Here is a 16,797-nt window from a genome sequence, read left to right as displayed (position 1 = left end):
GAGAGAGAGAGAGAGAGAGAGAGAGAGAGAGAGAGAGGGAGAGAGAGGGAGAGAGAGAGAGAGAGCGGAGGAGAGAGAGAGAGAGAGAGAGAGGGAGAGAGAGAGAGAGAGAGCAGGGGAGAGAGAGAGGGAGAGAGAGAGAGAGAGGGAGAGAGAGAGAGAGAGAGAGAGAGAGAGAAAGAGCGGGGGAGAGAGAGAGGGAGAGAGGGAGAGAGAGAGAGAGGGAGAGAGAGAGAGAGAGAGAGAAAGAGCGGGGGAGAGAGAGAGGGAGAGAGGGAGAGAGAGAGAGGGAGAGAGAGAGAGAGAGAGAGAGAGCGGGGGGAGAGAGAGAGAGAGAGAGAGAGAGAGAGAGAGAGAGAGAGAGAGAGAGAGAGGAGAGAGAGGGTGGGGGGAGGTATTCAGTTGGGTGAACTGTGAATGGGTCTCACATTCACTTGCTTTGTATGCCAAGCAGCAAATGTTCCAGTGTCCGAAAACAGCACAGTCCAAACAAGCAGAGACTGAGCGGTTCTGCCCCAGCCAGGCCAGCCAGGCTCACAGAACTAGACTCCACTTCTAAAATGATCCAGATCTAGAATGATTCTAAAAGGGCTTCTCAAACCATCCTGTTCCTGTCAGCAAGTTCAGAACTAAGGTGCAGCGTGCCTGAATGATCAGACACAGTTCATACACAAGGTGCAGCGTGCCTGAATTATCAGACATTTGGAGCTGTAAGCAAAAGAGGAACAAACAGTAGTTCAGCTGTGCCAGCGCCACAGAGAAACAACATGGCTAACACACTGTGTCTCAAATGCCACATTTTCTCAAGTGTTTTACATAAATACTTAATAATTATTCCAAAGAATTACCTACAATATGAATCAGAATTTGGATTTTATTACTATTGTGTTGGCGTAATGAATAACAAAGGTTTCCTGTTCTAAATGTAGTCAGGCAGGTCCATAGGTGGAGCAAAGATGTAGTCCACACAGCTTCCCACCCTGCTCCCATCAAAACCAGACCCCCTCACACGCACGCACAAACACACACTTTTTTCATAATCTTCTTTTCGTCAGGTAGGGATTCTGTTTCTGAACCTGTAAGGAAATAATGAGTTTTGTCTTTCTGAAGGAACTGAACTGAGTGTGTCTGTGTTGTGGACAAGCTGGTTATACTGAGAGAGAGAGAGAGCTGGTGTGTGTGTGTGTGTGTGTGTGTGCTGTTTCCTATATGACTCACCCTGTTTCCATGCGAGTTGGTACATGCTGGAACCTGTGTGTGTGTGTGTGTTGTGTGTGTGTGTGTGTTGTGTGTGTGTGTGTGTGTGTGTGTGTGTGTGTGTGTGTGTGTGTGTGTGTGTGTGTGTGTGAGCTGTAAATAGCACCTTGAGGAAATGGAGTCGAGTTCCCTTTCCGTTCACTGAAAGACTGTGTGGGCGTGAGACAAAGACACGAAAAGAAAAAAAAACAAAAAACAGAAAACACTCACAACTGTTTCCTGATTGGTTCAATATAGAAATATATGCAGATTTTTTTGCATAATAAATTTAAAACTGAGTATATGCTCAGGAATATGTATTTCCATCCATATTTTTGTGTATGATTGAGGAGGGCTGGTATGTGCATTATCTTTTGAAAAGTGCATCTGTGATGTGGAAAGATTTTTAAACTGTGTGTGTGTGTGTGTGTGTGTGTGTGTGTGTGTGTGTGTGAGAGAGATCATGCTGTTGCTCTGTAAAAACCAAATGGCCCCTCAGAGCTCTGCACGGGGACAGGAAACCAGCCAAGAATCCTGACAAAAGGGTTTTATTGTGACAAAAGGTGCATTCCTGCGGGGAATGAAACACACACACACACATACACACACACACACACACACACAGGATTCCATTTGGAAGTTGTGTTTTCCTCCTGTTGTCTACCAGGCCACTAAAACAATCTTGTTGTAAAGCACAAATTCCTCGCATAAATTAAAAGGGACACACCTCTCTTCATCCTGACGGAAATCACCATCATCAAATAGCAAGCACCATTTAGTGCTTCTTCTTCCTGAAGCAAAATCAAGTGTTTAGCAAACAGCTTGGCTGGGTTAGTGTGTGTCTCCCTTTCCCACACACAGTCACACAGCAACACATATGTTGAACCACTGTTCTAAGAACTAACTAAACACGTCAGTTTCTGAGCAGTCCAGGACTGTCCTGGTTGGCTGACCTGCGCTCAGTTTTCACCCTTAATTGCCAAATGAGTGTGGGACTGTTAACACTGGCACTGACCCCAGATCAGCTCTCCGAAATACTAAACACTTCAGACTCAAATAAAAAAGAAACATAAATCACTTTAAAAACCCATCTGCTTTTCATAGCTGGTCACTAATGAATTGATGTTGGCCGAGTTAGAGTGAGGGGAGTGTGAGAGAGTGAGGAGAGAGTGAGAATGTGGAGAGTGAGGAGAGAGTGAGGAGTAGAGTGAGTAGATTGAGGAGAGAAATGTAGAGTGAGGAGAGAGAAATGTAGAGTGAGGAGAGAGTGAGGAGTAGAGTGAGGAGAGAGAAATGTAGAGTGAGGAGAGAGAAATGTATAGTGAGGAGAGAGTGAGGAGTAGAGTGAGGAGTAGAGTGGGGGAAGAGCACACCAGGTCCCAGCCTGGAGCACCGGGAACTAAGCAGTAAAACACTAGTGACACCCGCCCCACCCCACACACACTCCCACCCACCCACCCAAAAAAACAGAAACACATGCACACACACAGCCCTGTCAAAAGAAATGAGAACATGTACAAGAGACAGAGAGAAACTTCCTTTTAAATCTTCTTGTGTTCATCAAAGCTCTGCTGGGATTTTAAAAGCAAATATTTCTCTCTGTTCTTGTCACAAAGTTTACCACTTTCAGAAATTCATGGGCATTATTCCAAAAACAATAACGACAAGAGACAGAATATATTTTTCGTTAATTAATATATTTCTGCAGTAAAGTTAACATAGCATTTCTTTTGTGTCACCCTTTAATTTTTCAGTATTGATATTTTGTTATATTCAGACATGAGTAAATCTAAGACTGTCTTTTGCAATAAATATCATAAAATAATAGAGCTTCACTTAATAAATATTTTTTTTACAATGACAAAAATGTTTTAACAGACATTTTCTTTTAAAAAATAGCCGGAAATCCTCTTATGAATTTGAACATACAATTTACAAAAATATGAGGGGGGAAAAGTCAGAATGCCACGGAGTGTTTGAGTCGATGTTTGGAGTGAAGGAAAGACATCCGTCCGGAATTCTGTCCGGAATGCCATTAGAAATAGCGCTGGGAATACTATAAGAGGGAGGGTCATTTCCTTGGAAACCAAAGAGGCACAGGAACCCAGTTTACTGCAACCCTCTTCAAACAATACCAGGTTGCTATGGAGATCTGGTAACAGCTACATATTATGGTCTGGCTAGATAGTCCTTCACAGATTTGGTAGGAGGGTGCTCTTTCTCCCTGGCAGCACCAGTCCATGCTCTCTCTCTCTCACACACACACACACACACACACACACCTCTGACGGCATACAGAGCTCAGTATGTGAAACACATGTTAAACACACACACCTTTCTTTCTTTCAGCTCTTTACGTTAATGAGTAGCTGAACAGTCCCACAGTCAGGTAAGGCAAACACTGGCTTGTTAAGAAAATCTGTTGAACAGAAAACGGAAAAACCAACAACAACAACAAACAAAAAAAAACACATTAACAAAACAAAACAGGAAAAACAAGTGGTTTTGATTTTCTTTCTCCAGCAGCAGAGTGGGCGGGGAAGAGAGGAGCCGCGCTCTACACAACAGTGTCTCCTCTCATCATCGTCATCATCAGCCCTCTTCCTCCCGTCTGTCCTCCGTATTAGTGTGTCCTCTGGACACCCCGGGGGGTGGGGCTTCAGGAGGGCTTTCCCTGCGGCCCCGCCCAGCCCTGCAGCCTGCAGTATACGGTGTTGGAGTTCTTGCAGCGGCAGCCAGGCCGGTGCAGATGGTCGTGGCAGAGCTGACAGGCGCGCAGGCAGGCCCTGGCCGGCGGGTAGCACAGCAGGCAGGGGAAGAGGGGCGCCAACAGGCCCATGCACAGGAAGCGCGGCACACAGCGGCCGCGCGACAGCGAGCACGGCTGGTCCGCGCACGAGTCGCCGGCGTCGTCCTGGCTGGAGCAGTGGTAGAAGAGCCCCTTCACCAGGCACATGCACGTGCCATGTTCCAGCAGGCTCTCGGCCGAGCACAGGCACTGGCCGTCACACGCCAGCCGGGAGGGCAGCGCCCGGGGGGCCGTGCACTCGCCGCACTTGCACTTGCCGCAGCGCTCGCAGAGGAAGCGGTGCGGCGAATAGGGCCATGCCCTGCCTTTGCCCCCAGTCTGGTGGGCCGGCGGGCCGGGCGGCAGCGGTGGAGGAGGAGGGGCAGGCAGGGGGTTCGCGCCCGCCTGCTTCAGGAGCGCGTCGGCCAGCAGCAGGGGCTGCGCGGGCGAGCCCAGGGCTTTGGGCTGGGTCCGGACAGGTCGCTCCGCCCTGCAGTGGCGCGCGGGGCGGGAGGGCGGCGACTGCACCAGGAGGCCCTGCTCCGACGAGGCGCTGCCCGAACTACCCGAGCTGGTGGAGCGGTGTAGGGGCGGCGGGCGCGGGCAGTGAGCCTCGTAGTTGTTGTTGTTGACGAGGATCACCTCGTGGGTCCGCTCGCGCTTGGCCGGGACCGGGGCGCAGCGCCGCGGCGCCGCCGGGCCCTCCGTGTACTCATTGCAGGAGCGGACGGTGCGGATCTGCTCCAGGGAGAGGATGGCCCCAGCCGGCAGGTCCAGGTCCGGCCGATCGCTCGTCGCCGGATCCCGGATCAGCACCACTGAACCGACTCCGCCGCGGTGGGCACCACGATCCATCTGACCCGATCAGCAACTCCCTGTGGAACCGCAGGCTGCAGACGCATTGGACAACCTGAGCACAGAAGGGGTGGGGGGTGTTCAGTCACGCACGCAGTCAAACTCGCCAATATCGCCAGCTCCTGCCTTTACACTCGCTCAGCACAAGTACAGAAACTTAAGACAGATCAGAGGTGAGTCTCGAGGCACGTTGTTTACCGGCGGTTAATTAAGCGCAAGGACATAATTCAGATGGGTCGGTTCCTATAATCATTCACTCCGCCTCCCCTGCGCCGAACCCTCGCCAGCCCACGGCCAAGCTCGGACCAAACAGTCTACGTGCGCGTGGATTACGGTCTGGGAAATGCGCCCTTTCGAAAAAGAACATGGAAAATAAATACATTTAATTAATCAAAACACAGCGCGCTCCGGGAACGACTGAAACGTCCCATCCGAGCCCTTTCCCTTTCATCCAGGGCCCCCGTTTAACCCCCGGAGCGCGAGGAAGGTTGACTATTAACGAAGCTTTGTACCGTCGTCAATACGCACGCAGCTAAACGAAGGCACGAACACTTCCCGTCCCGATCTGCATGTGTAAAGCTGGTTAACAATGCGGACCCGCGCACTCCAAACGGCGACAGGGTCCCGCGGGGCAGCGCGCGCAGCCCTGCGAAGACTTCCACCAAACGGAAGACTTTATCGCCACAGGAACCGATAAAGTGAATGAAGCCGTTCTGCCATTAACGTAGGAGCACGCTCGAGCAACGTGCATGCAAGACATGACGCCGGGAATGCAAGTTAAATGACTTTTCTCCAAAAGTTCTAATACTATTAAATAAAGTTCGAGTTAAATGCATGTGTTGGAATTTTAACATACAGAACACACGAGACTCAAAGACGTAACCACAAAAAAAAGGTTATTGTAGTTACTGTAAACTACGCAGTTGAAATTCAACAAAAAAAACAAACAAAAAAGGTTTTCGAAACGAATTACATCGGCAGTGCAAGTACGAAATGAATCAAGCGCAGTGTCCTGAACTCAGACTTGGAAACACCAAGAGCACAAAGCCGCCTCTTTGTCTTATCGCAATGGGGGGGGGGGGGGACGCTGGACATTTTCTGCACGGCAGAGAAAACGCATCTTGCAAAAGGGCAGCTCTGCAAGCGTGCAACGAGGTCCACGAGCGGGTTAAGTTCCGCGCGGAGCTGCGCTCTTTGCGGCGGCGACCGGTGGAGCCCATTAATCGAGCCACGGAGGAACGGGGGAGGGGGGGCGCCAAACTTATGAATGAAAACAAGGCCCATGGGGGAGGGCTGTTCGGGGAGCGCGGGGGGATCAGGACCTGGCAGTCAAGCTCACCGCCTTCTCTGCACCGGGCACGCATCGCAGGAGCAAGCGCCTGAGCCAGAACACGCGCGTTCGCCGTCTAACCTTCCCAAAGCTTTGGTGCGTTCCGCAAGGGCTCGTGCGTCTGAGCTGCGCCGTGCTCATCTGGAACGTCGCGCGCAGATCGGCCCTCGCGATGGAAGCGAGGCGCCGACGTTTAATATGCACGGATTTGTGCCGTATACAAACTAAAAAAATATTTTAAAATCATATTTAAAAATTTGCAAATTTTTCCACGGCGTGACACGATACGCACCTATATACAACCATCCATAACGTTGACTCCATCAGCCGATGTTCCAAACATCCATCCAAAACGTTAAAAACAGATCTTAGTTTAACATGTATCGGTCATACAGGCTGTAGTACATCCATACAAATGGTGAAAATGTCTTTGGCTATTCCGTAGGGTCGCGTCGCGTGTTTAACGCACCGATTTCTTTTCCAAAAAACGTTACATCCACGAGTGACGCCGTGAAGACGTTTTGGCCCCAGAACAACGAAACCGTTCGCGTCAAAATCCTCCTCGAGCGTCCCCGCGCGCGCGCACAGTCGCGTTGCAAAAGCACGCATCCATCCCGGTAAAGTGTCGGAGTTCCACCTCTGTTCGCGTGGCTTCGAATTCTTAGCCGTGTGCTTTTTCCTCTGCGCCCGAGAGCGAGCTGGTCCCGCGCGCACACTCACGCGTCGGCGCCGCGAGTCGAACGCCAGATGAATGGGAGCGCAGGGTTTAGTGCGCGCCCGTCTTGCTCCCATTGGCCGTGCGCAGCGCTGTAAAAGGATACATCGCATCCGCCGGTAACTCATTGGGCAGACGCGGAGGGCAGGGCGAAAGCGATGCGCGCAGCGCTTAAGGTGGCTCGGTCTCAGCGATCGGTCCGGGGCGGGGGGGGGGGGGGCGTCACCCGAGCAGGGGTCTGTTGATACACCCTTTGGATGTCGCGCGTCCTCGATTCGGGACGCGGATGCCTTAAATTTATGCACAAATTCTCATTGACTGTTATCACGGTTGTTGTCCGCGACATCTCTGACAAACTAATCAGCATTCATTTCTAAATTCTGCAGTAGACTTCGGGTGAATTTTTATTTTTATTTAACCTCCCAACCCGCCCTAAGTTACTTTTTGGGAGGGCAGGGGTTAACACGAAGTTTGGTGCGACCTTAAAAGCGCGAGGGGCACCCTGCTCGTGCAGCAGAAAAGGCCTGCCCCCCCCCCCCCCCCCCACCTCTTGACTGCGCGCGAGATGTGGTGTCGCGGATGCGCTACATCCGGATCCACGAGAAAGGGAAGCGCAATGCAAAGTGAATTTATCCTATTGAAATGGAAAAAAATCCCATCGGCGGTAGAGCTCCACGCGGGAGCTTCCACCTCACGCGCGCAACCCCGACGTGATAAGCGCGCGGCTTCGGCGGAGGGTTTGGGCTTTTTAGGTTTTCACACACAAACAGATGAAGTTTAACTGCCATTTCCGTGTAGCCCTCCACACTGTAACTAATAAACGTGACGCATAAACATCGAATTGAAGAGTAAATGCAAACTGAATCTCGCTCTCTCTCTCTCTCTCTCTCTCTCTCTCTATCTATCTATCTATCTATCTATCTATCTATATTAAAAAAAACCTGTTTTTAAGACAAGGCTGTCTTTTGTCCTCTGTCCCAGGATCAGCCCATAATAAGTGACTAAAGCTGAAAAGTGCACAACTAGAAAAGTCCCAATTTATGATCAAATAAAACTTTTCTAGCCCGTAATTCATCTGAGGCAGGATGACTTCAGTGATCCGATTCCCCAGGTGAGTCGTTTAATGACAATGTGAGAGGACCGCAGAAAACAGGCCAGGTCTTTGGTGTTTATTCTTTTATTTGCTGATGCAGGACACTGCTGAGTAGGCCTGAATGTCCAGTTCTTCCACCCCCGCCCCCCCATGTTCCAGGGGTCAGTGGGAGACCCCTGCGCTGTGCTGCTGCTGGTAAGTGACGTAGGACCGGAGGAGGGAGTCTGGCACACGCGGCGTCACCGCAGACAGTGCTGCCTCGAAGTGCCGCTCGGTGATGCTCTCAGCCTTGATGTCTTCTTGCAGGGCTCGCAGGCCGGCCTCCCGACATACCGCTGTTATCTGAGATAGAGAAACAAATGCTTCAGAGAGCAGTAACAGGAGACAGGGCGAGAGAGCTTAAGAGTAACTATGGCACAACATGTCTGTAAAGGCCGATGAACAGACCCGTATGCTTATACAAGCCTGGCCATAAAGCCAGTACGCTGTTCTGAGGTCAGACCCTGAGCCCTGTTCCTGCCCCTCTCAGCCACTGATGCTGTTCCTAGAGCAGGCTCTCCGGAGGATCGAGGCCCCGTGGGGCTGGCGACATGGCGTGGTGCCCTGACCACGGATCAGCACACCCTTTGGTCTTCCCCAGATAAACACGCGCCTTCCTCCATGGCACAAAGAGGGGAACGATGATGATAATTTCTAGTAATTACAGGTAACTATTTTTTATCCCGCAAAGCCGAGGCAGTGTGGAAACATGCCCTAAGCAACAGTCTGGTTCTGGGTCCCGGCGGCTGAGCTGAGGAGGCAGGACCGTGTTTGGGAGCATGCGAGCATGCCGGGCCCTCGTCTTCCACACCCGGGCCGCAGCGTGCACCTGCAGCACGCCAAGGTTCTCTTGGGCCTGCTCTGCCTTTCACTTATTTTGACCCCCTCCCTGTGTCACAGAAGACCCAGATCACCAACTGGGAATCTGGGAGCCCCAGATGGCAGAGAGAGAGAGAGAGACAGAGACAGAGAGAGAGAGATGGAGAGAGAGAGAGAGGGAGAGAGAGAGAGAGAGAGGGATGGAGACAGAGAGAGAGAGAGGGATGGAGACAGAGAGAGAGGGATGGAGAGAGAGAGAGAGAGAGAGGGATGGAGAGAGAGAGGGATGGAGAGAGAGAGAGAGAGAGAGAGACAGAGGGAGAGAGACAGAGAGAGAGACAGAGACAGAGAGAGAGAGAGAGAGAGAGGGATGGAGAGAGAGAGAGTTCAGCAGTGTTTTCTCTCTCCCTCCCTTCATTTTCGGATATGACTCATGCCCAAAGCCTGTTTTGTGTGTGTGTGTGTGTGTGTGTGTGTGTGTGTGTGTGTGTGTGTGTGTGGAGTGCTCCCTGAGGTCAAAGCTAGCACAGCAGGCCTGATTGCGTAATTGTGGGAGAATTATAAAAAGAGTGAGAACACGCGCGCGCGTGTGTGTGGTGTGTGTGTTCGTTCATGTTTCCATGTTTCTAGGATATCAAACAAAATGCAGTGTTTGCACTTTCAAGCTGCTTTAACAGACGAGTGGCAGAAGAGAGCTCACAGAGCTGTCACAGTCCCGTCACAGAGCTGTCACAGTCCCGTCACAGAGCTGTCACAGTCCCGTCACAGAGCTGTCACAGTCCCGTCACAGAGCTGTCACAGTCCCCTCACAGAGCTGTCACAGTCCCGTCACAGAGCTGTCACAGTCCCGTCACAGAGCTGTCACAGTCCCGTCACAGAGCTGTCACAGTCCCCTCACAGAGCTGTCACAGTCCCGTCACAGAGCTGTCACAGTCCCGTCACAGAGCTGTCACAGTCCCGTCACAGAGCTGTCACAGTCCCGTCACAGAGCTGTCAGAAACCTGTCGCAGAGCAGTCAATGAGCCGTCACTCAGCCGTCACAGAGCCGTGACACAGCTGTCCCAGAGCAATATGTTCTACATAATTCACGGCAACGTGCCCCCTGCATATTTACCAAACACATAAAAATCACCCCCCAAAAAAATTTACACTAGAGCAGTGGCAGGATGAAAGGAAGTGACAGCACAAAAAAAGATCATCACACCTCACGCAACCTACCACCTGCTCTGGACTCCCTATCTAGGGGCAGGTGGCGCTGGAGACGAGACCTTGTGCAAGTGCGTAGGTGAGGGGTTCGTATGCCAGCAGCAGGAGGTGGACGGTTTGGCCCGGCTCCACGGCCCTGCGCGACCTAGCATTAACAACACGCTTCTGTGTGACGTGTGTGCTCTTCAGTGTCGCAGCCAAAAAGTGACCTCCGTCCCAAATAATGAGCATTCATGTCTTTAGGCAGTGTATTAAATGCGTGTAATTAGTCAGCGGGGTTTACAAAAGAAACTCGCAGGAATGCCATCCAAGGAGATTTAAACAAGGCGTTTGCGTGTGCTCCCAGTACAGGAAAGCCATGGTGAGATGGGAACTCGACGAGCTCTACAGGAAATGTAAGCTGAAACTGGAATTTAAGGTGGCAGAAGTAGAGGTCTTGCTTGAACAAACACGTGAATCTGATAGTAATGATTTATTTTAGCTATGTGGCTAAGTGATGCTTCAATAAGACATCATTCAATAAACAAAGATAGCCGTGTGGGTCCAGCACAACAGCTGAGGCCTCATACTCACAGCACAAAAACACTACGCACACCAACACCAGGTATGCTGTATGAATATTCATTTCTGCTCTCCATGGAAATCTCCTTTCTTGCAGTCTCTATCCCATCGTCATGACGACACAAAATTCCCAAAAAGCATAGTGCCTGCCCTTTGGTGGTATACCCTGGTCTGAAAGCCAGTTCCACACTTGCAACAGCTTCTCCACCTGTTTGCTTTGACGCGGTCCTGTATTTTACACCCTTAGGCAGAAATGCCCCAAACTACATATTCATTAAGGCTAACTGCATATTCATTAAGGCAAATTTCATATTCATTAGGGTAAACTGTATATCCATTAAGACAAATGCACAAAACGGATAAAACATGGTACTTTGCTCATCTGCAACACAATCCATCATAGTTCCTGCTAGGAGAAAGGCCTGGACATGTTTTCAAAGTCTTATTAACTTAAGGCATGTGTTTGTGCATGCACAGAGCGTGCACTCCTGTGCAGGGTAATGCTATTACCTCTATAGGGGGAGTAGGTTGGGGTGGAGGGGTGTGTGTGTGTGTGTGTGTGTGTGTGAAGTGTGGGGGAGGGTGTGGGGAATGTGGAGAGTGTGTGTGTGTGTGTGTGGGGGGGGGGGGGTCTCAGGGTCAAGCAGGAACACAGTTCCAGAGTGGAGGCACAAATGACCTGGGTTCCAACACTAGAATGAGTCACTTCAATTTACACTGAGCACTACGACTTCAGTGTGTGTGTTCTAAAAGCTGTAGTAGTTGCTGCCATACGTTTGCCAGCTTTGATAATAAGGCTTCTGCTCTGGCGTACATTCAGATTGCTCACACACACACACACACACACACACACACATCACTCTGTTCCTCTAATGCTCTAGTATACTGAGTCTCCTCTGAACAGCCCCCCCCCCTTCATAGGACGTCGGACAGGCTCCGCCCCCCCAGGGTCTAGAAACGAGTACTTTTCTAGAGTCTGAGCTGACGCCGGTGTTCCAAAACATACTGCAAATCAGCCTGTAAACCAGGAGTGCCACACGTTTGAGTGTGTGTGTCCCTGTGTGCATGTGTCCGTGTTCCCATGTATATGTGCTTGTGTCTGTGTGTGTCTAAGTCTAAGTGGGATGTGGTCTCTGGCATGTGTTTGCCAGAGGCTGATCAGAGTGATGCTACACGAGCCCTTAGCGCAGAAGGCTAATGCAGCTCCTTCCACACCGCGCGTGGTGCTCGGCGACCAGCCCAGCCTGAGGAACAGGTGTCCTACAGATGTTGGGAGATGTTGGCTGAATCCTGGTCTCCTCCTCCTGCTGTGTGATTACCACGCGTACCGAGGAGCTAAACCAAGTGCTCGTATAATGACTCGTATGGGATAGCCATCAATCACAAGATAAACTCATCTGTCACTAGTAATACAAAAATAATCAAAACCAGAACAACTGCAAATGAACGTGTGTGTGTGTATTCGTATGTGCACGCGCGTTTGTGTGTGTGGGTCAGATCAGAATAACAGTACTTTGAGTTCATGTCGTTTCTATGCAACAAGCATAAACACAAATACTAGTGTAAATAAACATTTGTCCCGTGTTTCAGCTAGCCCCACATGTTTAGAATGCCTTAGCAGACATCAGCACTCCCTCCTGCATACACACACCCAGAGCACTGCCCCAATAAACACAAAACACCCCTCCCCACCAAATGTATATACACAACAACCCCTGCTGTATGCCACACACACACACAGTTATGCCCTCTCTATGGTGGTATCCTGACAGTATATATGTCCACACATACACAAAAACATTCCCCACTCAATTTTCCTTCAGGCACGGGTTCTCTGGGACTTGAGAGTCCTGCGTAGTATCTTAGCTGTCCCCAGGACTGGACGGAGATCTCAGATCTGTTGGAGACATGCTCCCAGTTTGGGGTCGCAGCCCCTACAGTGTGTGTGTGTGCGCGCGTGTAATTAAATATACACACACATACATACATATATACATACATACACATACATATATACACATACATACATACATACATACACACACACACACACACACACACACGTACACACACGTGTGTGTGTATATACACAGCCATATACATGCATGCACCCACCATAATATAATATAAAATAATTTAATATAATATTATAACTCACTGAGGGCTGTTGAAATGCATCACAGATGCTGAGAGAAAAACTCAATTCCTTCATATTCACACACATACACAAACACACGTGCATGTACGCACGCACGCGCGCGCACACAGCCACCCACCCTTCTCCCTTTGGCTCGGACCTTCCTTGATTACAGCTGCTCAGCTCCCTGTACAAGCCTATATACGCATAACCCTGTATTACCTTATATAACCCTGCAAAACCCTGTATAAACCTATATAACCCTGCAGAACCCTATATAACCCTGTTCAACCTGATATAACCCTGCCTAACCTTGCATAACCTTATATAAGCCTGCATAACCTTATATAAGCCTGCATAACCCTGTATTACCTTATATAACCCTGCAAAACCCTGTATAAACCTATATAACCCTGCAGAACCCTATATACGCATAACCCTGTATTACCTTATATAACCCTGCAAAACCCTGTATAAACCTATATAACCCTGCAGAACCCTATATAACCCTGTTCAACCTGATATAACCCTGCCTAACCTTGCATAACCTTATATAAGCCTGCATAACCTTATATAAGCCTGCATAACCTTATATAACCCTGCATAACCCTGTATAAACCTATATAACCCTGCAGAACCCTATATAACCCTGTTCAACCTGATATAACCATGCCTAACCTTGCATAACCTTATATAAGCCTGCATAACCTTATATAAGCCTGCATAACCCTGCATAACCTTATATAACCCTGCAAAACCCTGTATAAACCTATATAACCCTGCAGAACCCTATATAACCCTGTTCAACCTGATATAACCCTGCCTAACCTTGCATAACCTTATATAAGCCTGCATAACCCTGTATAAACCTATATAACCCTGCAGAACCCTATATAACCCTGTTCAACCTGATATAACCCTGCCTAACCTTGCATAACCTTATATAAGCCTGCATAACCCTGCATAACCTTATATAACCCTGCATAACCCCATGTAATCCTGTATAACTATATATAAGTAGACAGAACCCAAACAGACTAAGGCTCAGCTGACACCTCGGGTGTGACAGTGTTCTGACCACAGCGTTCTGACCCAGCAGTGAGCAGCAGGACCTGCAAAGTTGACCACCCTTCCAGGACCTCCGTGAGGCTGGCCACAGTGAAACACTGTACACCCTACCATATCACAATTATACTGATACAGATACTGCAATGTGCCATATGAGAATCACCACAGTGATGTTAAACATAGCATTACTGTGGAACCCAAACGACATACAACTCTCTACAGTGTACAGACAAAAACCTGCACATTAAATACGAGGCAACAAACCACACACACGTATCTTTGGCTCGTCACTCTCCTTTGAACCTCGCAAAGTCGCAGGTTAAAATGCCTTCTTGTGCCCGTGTAACACTGCCAGACTTATCTCCTCACCACATCCGTCCATCACACGCTGCCCCCATCCATCCCTGCAACTCTCCCTCATCGCCATCCCAGACAAGAAAATCATCCCACGTCGCCCTACTTCTGCGCTCAGTTCATCCCCTCCTACCCTCCCAGGACCTCTGGTCCATCTTCTCTCCTGGTCTTGGCCTGGGAAGATCTCTCAGTGTGTCTCCATCTCTGCTCGTCATTTCTCCATCTCTGCTCACCCTCCTCTAGCACTGAGCTTTGAAACAAGGTTGTTCTCAGTGTTTTCATCTCACCTTCGCATGCACAGCTGAGGGATTTCTTCCTCCTCCGCGCTCGCCTCTGTACTGTTGTTGTAAAGTGACCTGAAGTATTAGGTGCTATATAAATTAAACTTAATATTAATTATTATTATTATTATTAATATTAATATTAATAATAATAATAATAATAATAATACTATTACACACACACACCTCACAATGCGGTTTTGCTATGCCTGTGGGTGTTTTTGTCAAACAGCAGGTGTTTTACTAGAAACATGAGCACTAGCGGTATTTTTTTTCTATCCAAACGTTGCGCGCGTGCGCGCTCTCTCTCTCTCGTTAAATGTATAATTAAGTTGATCCCAGCATTGGTTAAAAGAAAGGCTCCATGCAGAGCTCGTTAGAAGCCCCGCCCCCTTACTGTGCCACGCCCATCACCTTGTTAGAAGCCCCTCCCGCTCAACATGCCACTCCCACCACCTGGTTCATCAAGCTTGCCGATTGCTGATCTGGGTCAGTTTTAAAGTCTGAAAATATCTGAAACAGTTTGACCGGGCTGAGGAGGGGGGCCGTCCAGAGCTCTGTAGTAAGAGGTGTAGGACGACTGACTCAGGCTCAGGTTCTTACTCTGAGGAGAGGAGCCGTCCAGAGCTCTGATGTAAGTAGTATACAAGTGACCCAGGGTCAGTTTCTCACTCTGAGGAGAGGAGCCGTCCAGAGCTTTGATGCAAGTGGTGTAGGACGACTGACCCAGGATCAAGTACTTACTCTGGTCCTGCTGTTTGCAGTCATGGAAACAGGTCTGGGGACACATGTGTCCTGCTAAGTGACACCAAGTTCACTAGTGCTCTGATCCACAACAAGGAAATTCAGATACACATGAATGCAATAAGGAGGTAACAACAGAGGAGATTAGAATACAGTAGGAAACACACTGATATTTACTCATATCTAAGCAGTTGAAAATCTAATGTCTGATATTTATCTGTTACCTAAATATCTAATATGGCTAAAGAGCAGAGACTGTGCCAGCAGTGCCAGGACACTGGCAGCACTGTACATATTATTACTGCTAATAGACGTATCGTTAGTGTTTATATTCTAAATTGGCAGCACTGTACATATTATTACTGCTAATAGACGTATCGTTAGTGTTTATATTCTAAATTGGCAGCACTGTACATATTACTGCTAATAGACGTATCGTTAGTGTTTATATTCTAAATTGGCAGCACTGTACATATTATTACTGCTAATAGACGTATCGTTAGTGTTTATATTCTAAATTGGCAGCACTGTAACATATTACTGCTAATAGACGTATCGTTAGTGTTTATATTCTAAATTGGCAGCACTGTACATATTATTACTGCTAATAGACGTATCGTTAGTGTTTATATTCTAAATTGGCAGCACTGTACATATTATTACTGCTAATAGGAGTATCGTTAGTGTTTATATTCTAAATTGGCAGCGTTGTACATATTATTATTACTGCTAATAGGAGTATCGTTAGTGTTTATATTCTAAATTGGCAGCGTTGTACATATTATTATTACTGCTAATAGGACTATCGTTAGTGTTTATATTCTAAATTGGCAGCGTTGTACATATTATTATTACTGCTAATAGGAGTATCGTTAGTGTTTATATTCTAAATTGGCAGCGTTGTACATATTATTACTGCTAATAGGAGTATCGTTAGTGTTTATATTCTAAATTGGCAGCACTGTACATATTACTGCTAATAGGAGTATCGTTAGTGTTTATATTCTAAATTGGCAGCACTGTACATATTATTATTACTGCTAATAGGAGTATCGTTAGTGTTTATATTCTAAATTGGCAGCGTTGTACATATTATTATTACTGCTAATAGGAGTATCGTTAGTGTTTATATTCTAAATTGGCAGCGTTGTACATATTATTACTGCTAATAGGAGTATCGTTAGTGTTTATATTCTAAATTGTCAGCGTTGTACATATTACTGCTAATAGGAGTATCGTTAGTGTTTATATTCTAAATTGTCAGCGTTGTACATATTATTATTACTGCTAATAGGAGTATCGTTAGTGTTTATATTCTAAATTGGCAGCACTGTACATATTACTGCTAATAGGAGTATCGTTAGTGTTTATATTCTAAATTGGCAGCACTGTACATATTACTGCTAATAGGAGTATCGTTAGTGTTTATATTCTAAATTGGCAGCACTGTACATATTACTGCTAATAGGAGTATCGTTAGTGTTTATATTCTAAATTGGCAGCGTTGTACATATTATTATTACTGCTAATAGGAGTATCGTTAGTGTTTATATTCTAAATTGGCAGCGTTG

General features: G+C 47.9%; 2 protein-coding genes across 4 annotated transcripts in view; both read right to left on the bottom strand.

Annotated features, from left to right (window-relative positions):
• Positions 1-2,914: 2,914 nt before the first annotated feature.
• On the bottom strand, positions 2,915-6,983 carry spry1 (sprouty homolog 1, antagonist of FGF signaling (Drosophila)). 3 transcript variants are annotated; one of them, XM_035533318.1, is made up of 3 exons: positions 5,392-5,923; positions 5,078-5,229; positions 2,915-4,934 (listed from the first exon to the last, which is right to left on the bottom strand). In XM_035533318.1, the coding sequence occupies exon 3, from the start codon at positions 4,877-4,879 to the stop codon at positions 3,896-3,898; it is 984 nt and encodes a 327-aa protein (XP_035389211.1). In that variant the 5' UTR covers positions 4,880-4,934; positions 5,078-5,229; positions 5,392-5,923; the 3' UTR covers positions 2,915-3,895. The 3 variants fall into 3 exon arrangements, with proteins under 3 accessions (XP_035389211.1, XP_035389196.1, XP_035389206.1); XM_035533303.1 differs by lacking the exons at positions 5,078-5,229; positions 5,392-5,923 and adding an exon at positions 6,502-6,983; XM_035533313.1 differs by lacking the exons at positions 5,078-5,229; positions 5,392-5,923 and adding an exon at positions 6,679-6,983.
• Positions 6,984-8,085: 1,102 nt separating this feature from the next.
• Positions 8,086-16,797, bottom strand: part of spata5 (spermatogenesis associated 5) — a 54,383-nt gene continuing 45,671 nt past the window's right edge. The window contains 1 exon segment of the mRNA XM_035532270.1: positions 8,086-8,359. Within this exon segment, the coding sequence (XP_035388163.1) occupies positions 8,180-8,359 (180 nt within the window). The 3' untranslated portion in view covers positions 8,086-8,179.

Source organism: Electrophorus electricus, chromosome 1 (assembly GCF_013358815.1).
Source record: "Electrophorus electricus isolate fEleEle1 chromosome 1, fEleEle1.pri, whole genome shotgun sequence".
Lineage (NCBI taxonomy): Eukaryota > Metazoa > Chordata > Actinopteri > Gymnotiformes > Gymnotidae > Electrophorus > Electrophorus electricus.
This window is presented reverse-complemented; position numbering and strand designations above follow the sequence as displayed.